Genomic DNA, 20,084 nt, shown 5'->3' with positions numbered 1-20,084 from the left:
TCCATGACCAAAACCCGTATGCTGCCAGGAGAATTAAAGTTAATTTCCTCCCAGCAACTGGGTTTAATGTGCAGTCTCTGGCAGGTTCAGAATGCTTTTAGCTTACAGATTAACCCCATATTTGCAGCTTAATAGCATTTTTCCACGTGGCCGGTTCCCTTTTGTGGGTGTAACGTCATAAAATGTGCAAAAATGTTCTGGGTATGAATACTTTTTCAAGATACTGTACATACATTACTTATCCTGTACTGACCCCGAGTTACATCCTGACTTATACGCCAGAGCTGAAGTCACTATTCTGTAGCTTCATAGCTGCAATATCCCAGCTTTTCCTGCTTGTTCGGTGTCTTCACAAAGCTCAGTCTTAAAGGGATTCTGTCACCAGATTTTAATACCCAATCTGAGAGCAGCATGATGTAGAGACAGAGACCCCAATTCCAGCGATTTATCACTTACTGGGCTGCTTGCTGTTATTTTGATAAATCACAGTTTTACCTGTGTGGATCCAGCAGTTCTCTGATTGCCGAACTCTGTATTACCCTGTATTAAACTGATTGACAGCTTTGTGCCTATGCACAGTATACACAGGAAGCTGCCGATTAGTGGTGAGGGTGAGGTTATACAGAGCTTATGATTATGGAGGACTACACTGTGTGCAGAATTATTAGGCAAATGAGTATTTTGATCACATGATAATTTTTATATATGTTGTCCTACTCCAAGCTGTATAGGCTTGAGATCCAACTACCAATAAGTAAATCAGGTGATGTGCATCTCTGTAATGAGGAGGGGTGTGGTGTAGTGACATCATCACCCTATATAAGGTGTGCCTAATTATTAGGCAACTTCCTTTCCTTTGGCAAAATGGGTCAGAAGAGAGATTTGACGGGCTCTGAAAAGTCCAAAATTGTCTTGCTGAGGGATGCAGCAGTCTTGAAATTGCTAAACCTTTTGAAGCGTGATCACCGAACAATCAAGCGTTTCATGGCAAATAGCCAACAGGGTCGCAAGAAGCGTGTTGGGCAAAAAAGGCGCAAAATAACTGCCCATGAATTGAGGAAAATCAAGCGTGAAGCTGCCAAGATGTCATTTGCCACCAGTTTGGCCATATTGCAGAACTGTAACGTTACTGGAGTATCAAAAAGCACAAGGTGTGCCATACTCAGGGACATGGCCAAGGTAAGGAAGGCTGAAAAACAACCACCTTTGAAGAAGAAACATAAGATAAAACGTCAAGACTGGGCCAAGAAATATCTTAAGACTGATTTTTCAAAGGTTTTATGGACTGATGAAATGAGAGTGACTCTTGATGGGCCAGATGGATGGGCCAGAGGCTGGATCAGTAAAGGGCAGAGAGCTCCACTCTGACTCAGACGCCAGCAAGGTGGAGGTGGGGTACTGGTATGGGCTGGTATCATCAAAGATGAACTTGTGGGACCTTTTTGGGTTGAGGATGGAGTGAAGCTCAGCTCCCAGACCTACTGCCAGTTTCTGGAAGACAACTTCTTCAAGCAGTGGTACAGGAAGAAGTCGATATCGTTCAAGAAAAACATGATTTTCATGCAGGTCAATGCTCCATCACATGCATCCAACTACTCCACAGCGTGGCTGGCCAGTAAAGGTCTAAAAGATGAAAAAATAATGACATGGCCCCCTTGTTCACCTGATCTGAACCTCATAGAGAACCTGTGGTCCCTCATCAAATGTGAGATCTACAGTGAGGGAAAACATTACACCTCTGGGAACATTGTCTGGGAGGCTGTGGTGGCTGCTGCATGCAATGTTGATCGTAAACAGATCAAGCAACTGACAGAATCTATGGATGGTAGGCTGTTGAGTGTCATCATAAAGAAAGGTGGCTATATTGGTCACTATTTTTTGGGGGGTTTTGTTTTTGCATGTCAGAAATGTTTGTTTCTAAATTTTGTGCAGTTATATTGGTTTACCTGATGAACATAAACAAGTGAGATGGGAATATATTTGGTTTTTATTAAGTTGCCTAATAAGTCTGCACAGTAATAGTTACCTGCACAAACCGATATCCTCCTAAAATAGCCAAATCTAAAAAAAAAAAAACACTCCAACTTCCAAAAATATTAAGCGTTGATATTTGAGTCTTTTGGGTTGATTGAGAACATAGTTGTTGATCAATAATAAAAAAAGATCCTCTAAAATACACTTGCCTAATAATTCTGCACACAGTGTACATGGCATCAGGTTTACTAGTCCTCTAATGGTAATCTGCAGCAGATAAAACTGAGTTTGAGCATCCCAGTAAGTGACAGCGCTGGAATCAGGATCTCTGCTCCTACAATATGCTGCTCTCAGATTAGGTGGCAATTACCTGGTAACAGTCCTCATTCAGTCCTGGGGTGTAGGGAACACTTAGCGCCCTTTGTGTAGGCGCTCGGCTGAGCTGGTGTATGTTGGGATTGATGAGGGCACTGTGAGAGGTCGTCATCTTCATTGTCCTTGGTAGGAGGTTTTTTCTGATCTGTTACAGGAAGATGTGCTGTACTTTGCAGAATATGCCGGTTTGCTCAATCTTCCTGCTCCTCGTTCATCTATCGCTGTTACATTTCCCATACATGTTGCCATTTGCATGAGTGACGCATTTCGTGCCCCAGAGGAGGAAGATCGCTGCTCTCATCGAACACTTCCTCTGTATAAATCATCCACATTTAACTCTTGTGATGCCGGGTGCACACGTTGCAGCATTTACACCGGAGCTGTGCACTAGCCACAATTGGTCCGCATAGGTCCATCCTTGTGAATGTGCCCCATGGCTGTGTCTGGCACCCCTTCTTTAGGGCAGTAGTCCGTGACTGGTGACTCTCCAGCTCAGTCTGATGGGAGTTGTAGTTGAGGAACAGCTGGAAACGTGAGTTGGAGACCTTTGCTCCCGGTATAATGAGTAGGATTAGGAGAACATATGACCCCTTGCCGTGGGCCAGGTCCTTACCCTATGATTATAGCTTCTGTGTCTCTGGGCCATTGATCTGTGGACTGTATTTACATTGTGTGATTACTATTGACACCGAGTAATGTGTGTTGCGTTACCAAAATGAAGGGATTATCCAAAGCCGCTAACCTAAAACGCTTCTTTTTCTGTCTTACAGGAAATCCGACATGAAGCCAGCGATTTTCCCTGCAAAGTGGCCCGACTGCCCGACAACAAGACCCGCAACCGCTACAGAGACGTCAGCCCGTGTAAGTGTCCCCACCACCGCTCAGGGCCCGACTGCCGTCATCAGGGCGTCAGGCAGTCTGTGGACGGCTGTCAGTGCCCGAGGCCAAATATCTATGTAAATAACATGGAAACTGAAGATGTTTGCTGATCTCCCCAGGGGTAATAGCGTCTCCGCAGTTCACACAAGTGTCGTAATAATACATGTTTTCCATCATCATCTCCTCATCATGAGATGGACAGATTAGGAACTTCAAAGCAGAGAAGAGCGCTGATCGTGGCAGCGTGGAGCCTCCCACCCCAGAGATGGGTCCAGAGTAACCGTCTAATGGGTTCTGCAACTCTCCAATAGTTTGAATAATAATACTTTTATTCATTTATATAGCGCTATTAATTCCACAGCACTTTACATACATTGACAGCACTGTCTCCATTGGGGCTCACAATCTAGAGTCCCTATCTGTATGTCTTTGGAGTGTGGGAGGAAACCCACGCAAACACGGGGAGAACATACAAGCTCCTTGCAGATAGTGTCCTTGGGCAGTGCTAACCACTGAGCCACCTACATTATTTACATCCAGAAATATAAATATATATATATATATATATATATATATATATATATATATATATATATATATATATATATATATATAATAATATAATATAATATATATATATATATATATATATATATATATATATATATATATATATATATATATATATATATATATATATATATATAATAATATAATATATATATATATATATAATAATATAATATAATTTATAATATATATATATATTATAATATATATATATATATATATATATATATATATTATAATATATATGTATATATTATAATATATATATATATATTATAATATATATAATATTATAATATATATATATATATATATATATATATATATATATATATATATATAATATTATAATATAATATATATATATATATATATATAATATAATATATACACACACACATACCATATACCATACCATATAACATATATATGTGCCATATACCAGGTGATGGCAAAGTGCTCATCATGGAGTCAGGCAGGTGCAATACAGAACTGACAGATAAAACTGATATTCGTCACAATAAAAGGCATATCCACAACCCACATATTTGTAAATATTTTATTATATCTTTTCATGAGATACCACTGAAGATCTGACACTCTTATACAATGTAGAGTAGTCAGTGTACAGCTTGTATAACAGTGTAAATTTGCTGTGTGCTCTAACTCAACACACAGCCATTAATGTCTAAAATACTGGCAACAAAAGTGAGTACACCCCTAAGGGAAAATGGCCAAATTGTGCCTAGAGTATTAATATTGTGTGTGGCTACCATTATTTTCAAGCACTGCCTTAACGCTCTTGGGCATGGACGTCACTAGAGCTTCACAGGAGCCACTGGATCCGTCTTCCATCCTCCATTACGACATCATGGAGGTGATGTATGTTAGAGATCTTGCGCTCCACCTTCCTTTTGACGATGCCCCACAGATGCTCCATAGGGTTTAGGTCTGGAGACATGCTTGGAAGTGCAGCACCTTTACCCTCCGTTTCTTTAGCATGGCAGTGGTCGTCTTGGAGGTGTTTGGGGTCATTATCATGTTGGATTATGAAGGGAGAGCATCATGCTCTGCTTCAGCATGTCACAGTACATGTTGGCATTCTTGGTTCCCTCAATGCCCAGTAGCTCCCCACAGCCGGCAGCACTCATGCAGCCCTAAACCATGACCTTTCCAACGTCATACTTGACTGTAGGTAGCACTTACTTTTCTTTGTATCTTTGTACTCCTCATCTGCTTGCCGCCACACACACTTGACCCCATCTGACCAAATAAGTTTATCTTGGTCTCATCAGACCACAGGACATGGTTTTGTTAATTCATGTCCTTAGTATGCTTGTCTTCAGCAAACTGTGGGCTTTCTTGTGCATAATCTTAAGATGAGGCTTCCTTCTGGGATGACAGGAATGCAGACCAATTTGATGCAGTGTGTGGCATATGGTTTGAACACTGACAGGTTGACCCCCCCCCCCCCTTTCACCTTGTAACCTCTGCAGCAATGCTGCCAGCACTTAAACGTCTATTTTGAAAAGGCAACCTCTGGATATGACGCTGAGCATGAGCACTTAGCTACTTTGAGTGACAATGTTGAGGCCTGTTCTGAGTTGAGCCTATCTGGTTATACCGCTGTATGGTCTTGGCCGCTATGCTGCAGATCACTTTCAGGGTGTTGCCAATCTTCTTATAACTTAGGCCATCTTTTTGTAGAGCCACAATTCTTTTTTTCAGATCCTCAGAGAGTTCTTTGCCATGAGGAGCCATTTTGAGCTTCCAATGACCAGTATGAGAGTGTGTGAGCGATAACACCAAATATAATAAAACTACTCCCCATTCACACCTGAGCCCTTGTGACACTTAACGAGTCACATGACACCGGGGAGAAAAAAAAATGGCTAATTGGGTACAATTTGGCTATTTTCACTTAGGGTGTACTCACTTTTATTGCTAGCAGGTTAGACATTAATGGCTGTGTGTTGTTATTTAAAGGGCACACCAAACTTAAATTTCAGCTGTGACAGACCAACCCCCCCCCCCTCCATAAAAATTCCAGAAAATCACATTGTAGGATCTTTAAATAATTAAGTTGCCTTTTATTGCATGAATTAAGTATTAGCTACAACAGAAAAACAGAACTTTAATATTTGGCACATAAATCTTTGTTTGCAATTACAGAGATCAGATGTTTCCTGCAGGGCTGTGGAGTCGGTAAGCCAAACCTTCGACTCCGACTCCGACTCCGACTCCTCAAATTCTCTTGCACCGACTCCGGCTCCGACTCCGACTCCGACTCCGACTCCGACTCCTACATATATTGCTTATAGTTAGGTGAAAAATTTATTGTAGTACATGAATATGTGTATGTGAACATCAGACATTTAATAATTTTTATGATACAATAATCAAGATATTTGGATAGAACATAAAATATATTTATTGGAATACAACTTTAGAACACAAAAAACTGTAATAAATTGTAAATATGTAATACACTATGTAATATACAGTAGATTACATATATATCTTGTGTGTGTGTATATACACTGTATATATATATATATATTATATATATTACATATTTACAATTTATTAGTTTTTTTGTGTTCTAAAGTTGTATTCCAATAAATATTTATGTTCTATCCAAATATCTTGATTATTGTATCATAAAAACAATTAAATGTCTGATGTTCACATTGTACTACAATAAATTTTTCACTTAAATATAAGCATTATACTAAATGTTGTTGTTTAGTAAAATATTCAGCACATTCTGCATTGCACTCCTGTCCCCAATTTATTATATATTTTAGGAGTCGGAGTCGGTGCATTTTATACCGACTCCGACTCCGACTCCGACTCCACCAAAATGAGCTCCGACTCCGACTCCGACTCCACGACTCCGACTCCGACTCCACAGCCCTGGTTTCCTGTAGTTCTTGCCCCAGTTTGCACACACTGCAGCAGGGATTTTGCCCCACTCCTCCATACAGATCTTCTCCAGATGTTTCAGGTTTTGGGGCTGTCACTGGGCAATGTTGAGCTTCAGCTCTTCTAAAGATTTTCTATTGGGTTCAAGTCTGGAGACTGGCAAGGCCACTCCAGGACTATCAAATACCTTTTTACACAAACAGACTATATAATATAATCCAACACATTTGACCAGACATTGAGGTGACCCTCATACAACCATCCTCTGATGGGGCATTGGGTCATGTGAACAATCTGGATGCTGTACCCCTCCCCTGTGGTATATTATAGGGTGCTGTACCCTGCCCCTGTGGTATATTATAGGGTGCTGTACCCTACCTTTTGTGGTAGTATAGGGTGCTGTAGCCCGCCCCTGCGGTAGTATAGGGTGCCGTAGACCGCCTCTTGTAGTATTATACAGTGCTGTACCCCGATCTTGCAGGTGTATAGGCATGTCGGCAGGGTTGTAAATGACAGGGATAACACTATAGGAACATTCTGCAACTTTGTAATAAAATGTAAAGCTTCATGTTTTTATCTCTGCTTGCAGTCATGGAATGGAAACCTTTTTTTCTTCATCTGCAGCCCTGGCCTCCACCTGTTTAGACTCTTTGCATTATATCCATGTAGACAATACACTTCTTATGTCCTGGACTCGGGTAGATAGATTTTCATCTGTGCTGGTACATTGTAACAAAACCTCAGCCCTGCGTTCAGGCAAGGGGGACATTTCCTACATGTTCCCAGGAGGGGGCAGTGTGACTTTTTATGGCTCTCCGCGTGTAATGAAGAGGTGACTACTAGTTGCCACAAGTGTGAGATTTCTCGGGGACGACACAGAGCTTGCTCCTCACTGATCTGTGCTGTCCACCACCTCCCTCCTCCCCGGCCCACGAGACACGTGGGGAGTTGTAGTCCAGCGGCTCCCTCCTCCCCGGCCCACGAGACACGTGGGGAGTTGTAGTCCAGCGGCTCCCTCCTCCCCGGCCCACGAGACACGTGGGGAGTTGTAGTCCAGCGGCTCCCTCCTCCCCGGCCCACGAGACACGTGGGGAGTTGTAGTCCAGCGGCTCCCTCCTCCCCGGCCCACGAGACACGTGGGGAGTTGTAGTCCAGCGGCTCCCTCCCAACACATGGGGCAGCAGATCCGCTCCTCTCTGCAGATCATTGCCTCACATGAGGGCTGTGATGACATTTACCAGGGGAGATTTCTGTGGAAATGTTGTTAACCACATTCTGCAGATTTCCTGGCTTCAGTTCTTTGCAGCAATGAACATAATAAAGATAAAACTGAAAACTTCTGTAAGTTCCTGGCAAAATGTATATGATGGAGCGATCGGAAAGGCCCAAGGCTTAGCTACCTTGGCGCTGTATCCAGGCTCGCGGACTCTGTATTCGGATGTTTTCAGGATCGGATACATCAGAAGACACGAAGACTTGGGGCATGTTCACATGATGCTGTTTTCCTGCAGATTTACTTTTTGGGCTTTAAGCAAACCCCATTCATTGTGTATTGGAATTTTCACTGCAGACCATTTGGTTTTGCCTCAGAATTATTTCCTGTGGATTTTGCGCTTTTTTTTTTACCCCGTGCTGACCCCTGGTAGAGAGAGCAGCAAATCCAGGGTGGAAATCAACCGGGCCACCTCGAATTTCTCACACATCTTGGAACCTGTTGTGCTATCAAAATCTTGGTCTGCAGAAGGTATCTAGTGTGTATCTGACCAAAATACAAACCTAGCCCAGATCAAGGTTAGATACTTTCTGCAGAACGTTATCAAAGTATCCAACTGTGATACAAGTGCAGAATTGGATCCAGATTGTGACCTAATCAGTAATCTTAGATACGTTTGCTTAGTTGGATTCAGACTCAATTGTATCTGACTCTGACGGCTTGGATACCTGTTGCAGAATGTGACGCTGTACTGACGGTATAGAGTCCGACACTTGGATACATTCGCGTACTTAGATACAGACCGTATATACGTGTTTATATTGCCCGCTATGTGGTTCTATGTAGCTACTTTCTGCAGACCGGTATCTAAACCAATCTGCACATGAAACAAATGTGTATCTAACCCTGTGAATGTATCCAGGTTGTCCCACTTCCTAATTGTCCTCTTCTCCAGCTTTCTGAGCCAGATACATTTTTTGAGTCTGTATCTAACCATAAAAATGTATCCAAGACATTTGACCCTTTATCGCATATCTAAAGCTTTCTACATTAAATCCATTTTTCCGAGTTGTATTGTGATATACAGATATTTAGCAGACTTGGATACACCAAGGTCTCTAAGCAGAGTTAGATACCTTTCTCATACACCGTGTGCAGAATTATTAGGCAAGTTGTATTTTAGTTGTTGATCAATAAAAAAAAAAAATCCTCTATGTTCTCAATCAACCCAAAAGACTCAAATATCAAAGCTTAATATTTTTTGGAAGTTGGACTGGGGTTTTTTAGATCTGGCTATCTTAGGAGGATATCTGTTTGTGCAGGTAACTATTACTGTGCTGAATTATTACGCAACTTAATAAAAACCAAATATATTCCCATCTCACTTTGTTTGTTTTCACCAGGTAAACCAATATAACTGCACAAAATTTAGAAATAAACATTTCTGACATGCAAAAACAAAACCCCCAAAAAATTAGTGACCAATATAGCCACCTTTCTTTATGATAACACTCAACAGCCTACCATCCATAGATTCTGTCAGTTGCTTGCTCTGTTTACGATCAACATTGCGTGCAGCAACCACCACAGCCTCCCAGACACTGTTCCGAGAGGTGTACTGTTTTCCCTCCCTGTAGATCTCACATTTTATGAGGGACCACAGGTTCTCTATGGGGTTCAGATCAGGTGAACAAGAAGGCCATGTCATTAGTTTTTTATCTTTTAGACCTTTACTGGCCAGCCATGCTGTGGAGTAGTTGGATGCATGTGATGGAGCATTGTCCTGCATGAAAGTCATGTTATTCTTTAACGATACTGACTTCTTCCTTTACCACTGCTTAAAGAAGTTGTCTTCCAGAAACTAGCAGTAGGTCTGGGAGTTGAGCTTCACTCCATCCTCCACACAAAAAGGTCCCACAAGTTCATCTTTGATGACACCAGCCCATACCAGAACCCCTCCTCCACCTTGCTGGTGTCTGAGTCAGAGTGGAGCTCTCTGCCCTTTACTGATCCAGCCTCTGGCCCATCAAGAGTCACTCTCATTTCATCAGTCCATAAAACCTTTGAAAAATCAGTCTTAAGATATTTCTTGGCTCAGTCTTGAGGTTTTATCTTATGTTTTTTTGTTCAAAGGTGGTTGTTTTTCAGCCTTTCTTACCTTGGCCATGTCCCCGAGTATGGCACACCTTGTGCTTTTTGATACTCCAGTAACGTTGCAGCTCAGAAATATGGACAAACTGGTGGCAAATGGCATCTTGGCAGCTTCACGCTTGATTTTCCTCAATTCATGGGCAGTTATTTTGCGCCTTTTTTGCCTAACACGTTTCTTGCGACCCTGTTGGCTATTTGCCATGACACGCTTGATTGTTCGGTGATCACGCTTCAAAAGTTTGGCAATTTCAGGACTGCTGCATCCCTCTGCATGACATCTCACAATTTTGGACTTTTCAGAGCCCGTCAAATCTCTCTTCTGACCCATTTGCCAAAGGAAAGGAAGTTGCCTAATAAGTATGCACCCCTTATATAGGGTGTTGATGTCATTACACCACACCCCTCCTCATTACAGAGATAAACATCACCTGATTTACTTATTGGTAGTTGGCTCTCAAGCCTATACAGCTTGGAGTAGGACAACATGCATAAAAAGTATCATGTGATCAAAATACTCATTTGCCTAATAATTCTGCACACAGCATAGAACTAAGCTGTCTTTCTCTGGCTCCTGAGACCGCACTTTCCCGGGATGCCGTCGGTGACATTTGCAGACTATATTGACACTTGCCAATTTCACTTGCAGTCGACCACAGCCGGATAAAGCTGCATCGAGAAGACAATGACTATATTAACGCCAGTCTAATCAAGATGGAGGAGGCACAAAGGAGCTACATACTGACTCAGGTGAGCGCTGCCTAAGCCTGCTGGCGTCCAGCACTGTCCTCTGCAGGAGTGATGGTTATAGTTCAGCCCCGTCCTATACAGGGTTCTGCCCCGTGTTCATTGCTGGGAGTGTTTGCTCCATGCAGAATAACGACCTCTTGTCTTTTTGCAGGGACCGTTACCCAACACGTGCGGACATTTCTGGGAGATGGTTTGGGAGCAGAAGAGCAGCGGGGTTGTCATGCTGAACAGAGTCATCGAGAAAGGATCGGTGCGTGTCCGTAGTCAGTGTTACTGCGCTTGTTGGCGCTCTGCTGTGCCCCGTGTCTGTAGGTGTGGCTCAGCCTGAGCCTAATACCTAGCCAAAGAAGTATTCGAGTAGGCCGGGACCCAACAAAAAGAGGTCGCCTTGCCGTTGGGCTCACATAAAACCGGCCATTTTTGTGTGATGTTTTTCATAGCAGTAATGCAATCTAGATTTCCATATTCATTGTTACACATATCTTAGCACTACAGAGTGCAGCTGTCTCTTTTTTGTTGATACAAAGCCTGGGCCTAAATCCTGATAAATGCAGAGACGTTACGGAAGGATGATACAATGATCATTGAGCGTTTGATGACTGCAGAGTCATAAGACGGACGTTAGATGTTTTTCTGCCCCGTACGGATTACCCCTGTTCGATCTTCACAGACTGGGAATCCCGGAAATAGAAGGGATCTTCTCTACTCAGGCAGCCAACTATTTGTGGGGATTTAGATGACAGCTAATCTGGCCACTATTACACCTCCTAGACCCAGCAGAGCTGCCCCGCTGTAGGGGCATCACTCAGATATCCACAAACATTGGGATTAACGTTGTGTATGGCAGACTCGTGCTGGCTCCCATCATAGGGGGCCATACACTTTAGACAGCTCTCTAACACCATCTTTAAAGACCCCTGCCCTATACATATACACACTCAGGAATACATCTAAAGTCAATGGGGGGGTGGTGAATAAGCCTCCGAAAGATGCATCCAACCTCTAGCAGTTTATCAGCATATGCATTCATCATGCCCAATTATTCTTTCCCCTCTCAATGTGGGGTCAATGGGCCCCTATACACATTAGATGGTCGTCCGGTTTCGTTAGTTTAGTTACCCCTGATCTTCCTCTTCACTATAAATTCTTATTCAATATAGATAGTGAATAGGAGGAATGCACATTTTACCAGTAGGGGGAGCCATGCTGAGTGTACCCAAACCGTAAGTCCTCTGTGGGCGTCTTTATTTTATTTTTTTTATTTTTTTATCCCCCCCTACAGATAAAGTGTGCGCAGTACTGGCCAAAGAAGGAGGACAGCCCTATGTTATTTGAAGACACAAACTTGAAACTAACCCTGCTTTCCGAAGACATCAAATCCTATTACACAATCCGCGTGCTGCAGCTGGAGAACCTCATTGTAAGTGGGGAGCACAAGTGCTGACCGATGGGGAGAGCCGGGTTTACATGTTTGAATTGTCTGTTCCATGGAAAGAGGACAAAAGCCAAATACGATAATGATCCAATTGCTTCCTAACATCCCCCCCCCCCACCCCCCACTAAGTGGACCGGGTCAGTCTGCAAAACAATCTCCCATTATGTACGCAGTCGCTGTCACCAACTCCTGCTTCTAAGGGGCTCGTCCAGTCTCCTGTGAATTACACCTATTAATAATAATAAATAATAATCTTTATTTCTATAGCGCCAAAATTTTACGTGGCGCTTTACAATTCAGGAGGATCATATACAAACAAGTAACAGTTATAGAAAATACAATATTTACAGGGAAAAAGACAACCCTGCTCATGAGAGCTTACAATCTACAATGAGATGGGGGGACAAGGTACAAGTGCTTATTTACAATGACAATCCAGCCATCTCAAGGAAATGGGGGATAGATAATGGTTTCCTGGACCAGTTGGCCAGAACCTTGAGATGTATTTGGGTGCCATGGAATTTGACATGCGGATATGTTCTGAGACGTTGTGGAGGAACTATGTGAATTGAATCTGATTAGGGAGTGTAATAGGCCGCCCTAAAAAGATGCGTTTTTAGGGTGCGTCTGAAGCTGAGTAAGTTGTGATTCGTCCTAACTTCTTGGGGTAGAGCGTTCCAGAGGTTTGGTGCAGCTCGGAAGAAATCTTGGATCCAGGAGTGGGAGGTTCGAATTAGTGTGGATGTTAATCGAAAGTTATTTGCAGAGCGTAGAGAACGGGTGGGATGATAGACAGAGAGGAGGGTGGAGATGTAGGGGGGTGCTGCACTGTGGAGAGCTTTGTGGGTGAGAACAAGCAGTTTGAATTGGATCCTGTGGTATATGGGCAGCCAGTGCAGTGACTGGCACAGAACGGAAGCATCAGAGTAGTGGTTAGCCAGATAGGTGACCCTGGCTGCTGCATTAAGGATGGACTGTAGAGGAGAGAGTCTAGTTAGGGGGAGACCAATTAATAGAGAGTTACAATAGTCAAGGCGAGGGTAGATCAGGGCCATGGTGAGGGTTTTTGTCATTTCCATTGTGAGAAAGGGGTGGATTCTAGAGATGTTCTTGAGGTGCAAGCGGCAGGAGCGGGCAAGAGATTGTATGTGGGAGGAGAAGGAGAGATCAGTGTCAAGTATAACACCCAGACAGTGGGCCTGCTGCCTAGGACTTATCGTTGTGACACACACAGAGAAGGAGATGTTAGGTTTAGGAAGGTTGGGAGATGGAGGGAAAAGCAGAAGTTCAGTTTTGGAAAGGTTAAATTTCAGATAGAGAGCAGACATGATGTTGCAAACTGCAGTCAGGCAGTCACTAGTGTTCTGTCGTACAGCGGGGGTGAGCTCAGGGGATGAGGTGTATAGCTGTGTGTCATCAGCATAAAGATGGTACTGGAAGCCAAATCTGCTGATGGTCATTCCAATTGGGGCAGTGTAGAGGGAGAAAAGAAGAGGGCCAAGGACTGAACCTTGAGGGACCCCAACAGTGAGAGGAAGAGGAGAAGATGTGGAGCCAGCAAATGATACGCTGAATGAGTGGCCAGAAAGATAGGACGAGAACCAGGAAAGAACAGTGTTCTTTAGGCCGATAGAATGGAGCATAGAGAGAAGGAGATGGTGGTCAACAGTGTCGAAGGCGGCAGAGAGGTCAAGAAGGAGAAGCAGAGTGGTCACCATTATGTTTTGCTGTCAATAAGTCGTTGGTCAATTTGACAAGGGCAGTTTCTGTTGAGTGTAAAGGGCGGAAGCCAGACTGTAAAGGATCTAGAAGAGAGTGTGAGTGGAAAGGTAGCGGGTGAGGCGAGAGTAGACCAGGCGCTCCAAGAGTTTAGAGATGAAGGGGAAATTGGAAACTGGTCTGTGGTTGCTTGTGCAGGACTGATCAAGAGAGGGTTTTTTAATAATTGAGTAATGATCGTGTTTGAGGGACGTGGGGAAAATACCAGAAGAGAGAGAGAGAATGAAGATTTTAGTTAGGTGAGTAGTGACAACCAGAGAGAGGGACTGGAGTAGGTGTGCGGGAAAGGGATCAGTAGGGCAAGTGGTAGGACAAGAAAGAGAGGCGCCTGGAGACTTCTTCCTCTGTGACTGGGTCACCTATTAATATCCAGCTGTCATAATCCATCCTGTCCTGCTCCTGATCACACAGGTTCATGGTTCCTTACAAATGGCAGCTCTGATACATTCTACAAGCCCTACAAGTGGCAGCAGACATCTTGGAAGTTGTGAAGAATTGAAACCTAGTTTATTGCAAACGTCCAGAATGTTTCCTCATATAGAGTCTGGGGTGCAAAATGCTGATTGCAGCCAATCAGGTGTCTGCTTTTCTCAGTGCTGTGATCTGATTGGTTGCCCTCTGAGGTTTCTCGTGGCTCACGCCGCTCACCCTACACCCTTTTTCTTGTTTTGCAGACACAGGAGACCAGGGAGATCCTTCACTTTCATTATACCACGTGGCCAGACTTCGGGGTTCCAGAGTCTCCAGCGTCCTTCCTCAACTTCTTGTTTAAGGTGCGAGAGTCAGGATCTTTGAACCCTGAGCACGGGCCCATTGTGGTGCACTGCAGTGCTGGCATCGGACGCTCGGGCACCTTCTGTCTGGCCGACACATGTTTGCTGCTGGTGAGTAAATAGTGGAAAAACCGAGACAAGGAGCAATGAATGACCCCTCTTCTGTTCAGGTGTCAGCTCACTTGTCTTTAAAAGGGGGGATCACACCAATGTAACATATTACATCGTAATGAATGCTGGGCGCGACAGACCCTGAAATATCTGAACTATCTTCTATTAACTCACAGATGGATAAAAGGAAAGATCCGTCCTCGGTGGACATTAAACAGGTCTTACTGGAAATGAGAAAGTATAGAATGGGTCTTATCCAGACGGCTGATCAGCTGCGATTCTCCTACCTGGCGGTGATCGAGGGGGCCAAGTTTATCATGGGGGACTCATCTGTGCAGGTCAGGAGCCACTAGGGATACGGCTAATAATTAGGGCAACTGTTGGTGCACACTTTTGTTTTTTAACTCTATATACACACAATTTACACAGGTGATCTCACATCCCACAAATACACGCCATTACATCTTACCGCAATACTACCTGATTGATCCATAGTGCAGGCGATAACTGCTGAGACCCCACCAATTGCCAAAAGGAGTGGTGACCTCTCCCTGTTTGCATGTACTGGCAGTGTACACACTGGACCGTTGCTTCATCATTCTCTATGGGATGGCCAGGGATCCGGGAATACAGGTATTTCGGCATTGCTCACTTCTGTTGCGGGAGGTGAGCGTGGCTAGTCTTCCCTGGACACGTGCGCCATTGTCCTGTTCATTAGAACAGACGCACAATACTTCCTGATGGCTCACAAAAGCCGGCAGGTACCTATAGCCATGTCATCGACCCTGCTCTCCTCTCTGAAATAGAAGTGAACAGAGCTGGAGTAACCCTTTAGTTGCTGCATGATCATTATCTGCACTTCAGCTACTCTGGCTATTGCATGTATGATGTATGTACACATAGGGGCACTTTCATGCAATGTTAGTCTTGCTGCAGTAGAAGGCACTAAATCCTCTAAGAGGTGTATGCCACTTAATGAATTCAGCACCAGTTCTGAGTCGCCTGCGCCTCTGTGCATTGTGCCACGGAATGGAGTAGCATTTCTGGCTTACAAAATACCAGCACATTTCGTGAATTTGAAGGGTGGATGTGGTGATGCCTTGGTGCAGTTCCCAGTTGATCCAAATTTTTGCATCTTTTCAAAGCTTTTACACCAGGTTTTTTGGTGTAAAACCCTTCATGAATTGGCTAATTTGACTTTATTAGAAGCATAATAGTGAGTGCAGCTCTGGAGTATAATACAGGGGATAACATAGGATCAATACAGGATAAGTAATGTATGTACACAGTGACTCCACTAGCAGAATAGTGAGTGCAGCTCTGGAGTATAATACAGGGGATAACATAGGATCAATACAGGATAAGTAATGTATGTACACAGTGACGGCACAAGCAGAATAGTGAGTGCAGCTCTGGAGTATAATACAGGATGTAATTCAGGATCAGTACAGGATAAGTAATGTAATGTATGTACACTGTGACTTCTCCAGCAGAATAGCGAGTACAGCTCTGGAGTATAATACAGGATGTAATTCAGGGTCAGTACAGGATAAGTAATGTGTGTACATAGTGAGTGCAGCTCTGGAGTATAATACAGGATGTAACTCAGGGTCCATACAGGATAAGTAATGTAATGTATGTACACAATGACTCCACCAGCAGAATAGTGAGTGCAGCTCTGGAGTATAATACAGGATGTAACTCAGGATCCGTACAGGATAAGTAATGTATGTACACAGTGACTCCACCAGCAGAATAGTGAGTGCAGCTCTAGAGTATAATACAGGATCAATACAGGATAAGTAATGTATGTACATAATGACTCCACCAGCAGAATAGTGAGTGCAGCTCTGAAGTGTAATACAGGATGTAACTCAGGATCTCGGCTGCTGTCTTGTCGTTTACATCTATGTATAATGGGGTGTTATGTAATTGGTGCCGAAGTTTGTATCTTTCCTATTGATATTGCTTCTGTTTTTGCTGCAGGAACAATGGAAAGAATTGTCTAATGAAGACATGGACCCTCCTCCAGAACACACCCCACCTCCACCCCGACCCCCCAAACGCACCTCTGAGACCATGAATGGACGAATGCACGACCAGCAAGAGTTCTTCTCTCAGCAGGTTGTGGAAGAGGTTATAAAACGAGCAGTGAGCGTGGTGGAGGAGAGCATTCCCGATGGCAAAGCTTACCTGAGCTCTCAGCCCCCTGTAGATAGGTAAGTGCCCTCCAATAGGCAGGTAACAATTGGGCACATTGTGCTGACCCTTCTGTGGTGGATCTTCTGCTCACAATCTCCCACACTGCACCTGAAGTTAGAAAACTGGGCTCCACCTTTGTGATTTAGCTCCGGGTTTCAGTGTCTAATCGATGGATAGTCTGGGACTCACAGGCCGACTGTAGCACACTGCTCAGAGATTACTTCTCACCACTAATGAATGCTTTTACTCTTTTATTCCTGTCCGTCTGTCTTGCAGCCTTCATCACAACACTGAGCTAAGAAGGAGAAACTTGAGTGACCCGATCCCTTCTTCATCCAACCCCGAAGAGACGACCAAACCGGACAACACAGACGACAGAAACGGCAGCCAGGAATGGAAGTCATGGGCAATAAACGTGTGCGTATTCACAGTGCTGACCGTGGGGGCGATCCTGTGCTACAGGGTGTGGTACCATTAACGAACGCTCTGCCCGGGCCGCATCCGACTCCATCACCCAGGTGCAAGTGAGACGTATTTGGAACCAAATGAGGAGGACGAGGAGCTGAGCGAAGCTTCTACAGCTGCAATCGCAATGCACTAATGGTGTCTCCGAGCCCTGACGCCCCACGGAGAGATTCTTCACATCTCAGGGCATTTCTACATCTATTCAGGAGTAAACACAGATAATGCCAAATATATCTCTATATATATATATATTATATATTTTTTTTTCTTTTTGGAATAAATTCATCATGACAACACATTGTTGTTTCTTTTTGGCCAGGTTTTCATTTTTTTCTTCTTTTTTTTCCCCCTCGTCTGTTTTTCTGGAAGAGTACGCATTTTATTTCCTTCGCCACCATATTACCGGAACCACAAGCAATTTGGATACAGCTTGTAGCTTCATTTTTTTGTGTTTGGAACCAGTTGATTTCTTTATATTGAACAGCCCCTGAAAATCCGACCTCCCATCCCCTGCAATCTGAAAGAAGAACACATCGGAGGAATGTACTTTTTTTATTTTCTTTCGGAGGGGAAGGCGTCATTTGTATTAATAGGAATTTTTGACTATCGGGGGGGGTGGGGAGCTGAGACATTGTATAGATCGTCTTCTTTCTTTTTTGTTATATTGTTGTGGGCTGTGCCTGACACGTATCCTCAATGTATCTGTTACAAAAGCTTCAATGTCACTTCCATGTTTTTTTGTTTTTTTTGTAGGAGAAGCAGCTTTGTCCGTTTTTTTGGGTTTTTTTTCCTGTTTTTGCTCAGGGGTTAGGCCAAAATATTTTTTTTTTCTTTTTGCCCCATTTTGTGTCACATGTTGGACTTGCATTGGTCACACTCTCCTGTAGTCCTGACTGATACACACGTTCCTCTTACAACACGATAGATATACCAGCATTTCAACCGTACGGTGCCTCAGAACTGGAGTGCTAATCCGTCTCTTAACTCCCGCCCTCCCACGCGTTTCACCGGCTGACGATAAAGAATGTCTCTACACCGGCAGAGCCGACTTTCGGGTCATGACTGTTCTTAGATCTCACCATCGGTGCTCGGGGAGTAATAAACCACTTTGCTGGGACTGAGCCGGGGCTTCACTTGTCACCACAGTAGTGTCCGAAAGTCTGTGTCGGTCCGCTCTATGGCTGTTGTCATTCATCTGTATAAGCTTTTTTTTTTTTTTGTTTTTCCTTGCCTTTTACATTTATACACAGTACAATGTTGGGTTGTGTAACCAACACCATTTGGAAGGGGAGGAGATGGGCGATGGGGGGGTCGATGTTTAGTGAACTTTACAATACTGTTTAGACCTAACGCAATACAGAAATGCACTTGTGACACTTGAATGTGTTATGGATGTATGTGCTGATTCAATAAAGTTATATCCCCCCTTCCATCTGTCCGTGCTCACCGTCTGCTTTGTGGCTGATCTGTCGCGCTGTTTGTGCTCCTGGTCGTGATCTAAGCCCATCTAGACTTGAGGTGCTCGTTCAGACAAGTGTATTATACGGACACATGCTGTTCGAGTATAAATCAGAGACCATACGAACCAATGTAATGGAATAAGGCTGCTCAGATGATTTTTTTTTTTTTTTTAACACAGACTAAGGGGTACTTTTGCACGTTGCGACATCGCTACTGAAAGTGACGCACATCCGGCACCGGTAACGGCGTCGCAAAGTGTAAAGCCTAGAAGCACCGATAAATGATCGCAAAAGCGTCGAAAATCGTTGATCTGTGTAGTATCGGTCATTTCCATAATTTCGTTGCAGCGACAGGTACAATGTTGTTCCTTGTTCTTGCGGCAGCACACATCGCTGTGTATGAAGCCGCAGGAGCGAGGAATATCTCCTTACCTGCGTCCCGCCTGCAATGAGGAAGGAAGGAGGTGGGCGGGATGTTTACGTCCCGCTCATCTCCGCCCCTCCGCTTCTATTGGCCGCCTGCCGTGTGACGTCGCTGTGACGCCGCACGACCCGCCCCCTTAGGAAGGAGGCGGGTCGCCGACCAGAGCGACGTCGCATGGCAGGTAAGTGCGTGTGAAGCTGCCATAGCGATAATGTTCGCTACAGCAGCGATCACAAGATATCGCATCTGCGACGGGGGCGGGGACTATCGCGCTCGGCATCGCTACAATCGGCTAGTGATGTTGCACCGTGGAAAGTACCCCTAAGTGTCTGTGTGAAGAAGAAAAAAAAAAATAGTGTGTATGTATGATATATATATAATATTATACACACATAATAAAATATACTGTGTGTATGTCTCTGTGCAAAAAAAATATGTAATTGGATCTTGTGCAGCTCATCCATATTGTATCCATTTTTTAAAGATACAATTCCATATTGACATGGAAAACTATATTTGATCATTGACATTTAAATATGGATGCCAGTCGAATGTAAAATTCGGACGAAAATGATCTGAGTTTTCGGGATGAGAATTGGAC

The 20,084-nt window shown here is 43.8% G+C and overlaps 1 protein-coding gene across 1 annotated transcript in view; it reads left to right on the top strand.

Annotated features, from left to right (window-relative positions):
• The window catches only part of PTPN1 (protein tyrosine phosphatase non-receptor type 1), a 72,936-nt gene extending 53,905 nt beyond the window's left edge, over positions 1-19,031 (top strand). The window contains exons 2-9 of the mRNA XM_075350609.1: positions 3,120-3,210; positions 10,734-10,834; positions 10,986-11,084; positions 12,117-12,254; positions 14,723-14,932; positions 15,109-15,270; positions 16,919-17,151; positions 17,411-19,031. Of these exons, the coding sequence (XP_075206724.1) occupies positions 3,120-3,210; positions 10,734-10,834; positions 10,986-11,084; positions 12,117-12,254; positions 14,723-14,932; positions 15,109-15,270; positions 16,919-17,151; positions 17,411-17,612 (1,236 nt within the window). The 3' untranslated portion in view covers positions 17,613-19,031. The remainder of the gene's footprint in view (positions 1-3,119; positions 3,211-10,733; positions 10,835-10,985; positions 11,085-12,116; positions 12,255-14,722; positions 14,933-15,108; positions 15,271-16,918; positions 17,152-17,410) is intronic.
• The last annotated feature ends 1,053 nt before the right edge of the window (positions 19,032-20,084 follow it).

Source organism: Anomaloglossus baeobatrachus, chromosome 5, assembly GCF_048569485.1.
Source record: "Anomaloglossus baeobatrachus isolate aAnoBae1 chromosome 5, aAnoBae1.hap1, whole genome shotgun sequence".
Classification (NCBI taxonomy): Eukaryota; Metazoa; Chordata; class Amphibia; order Anura; family Aromobatidae; genus Anomaloglossus; species Anomaloglossus baeobatrachus.
This window is presented reverse-complemented; position numbering and strand designations above follow the sequence as displayed.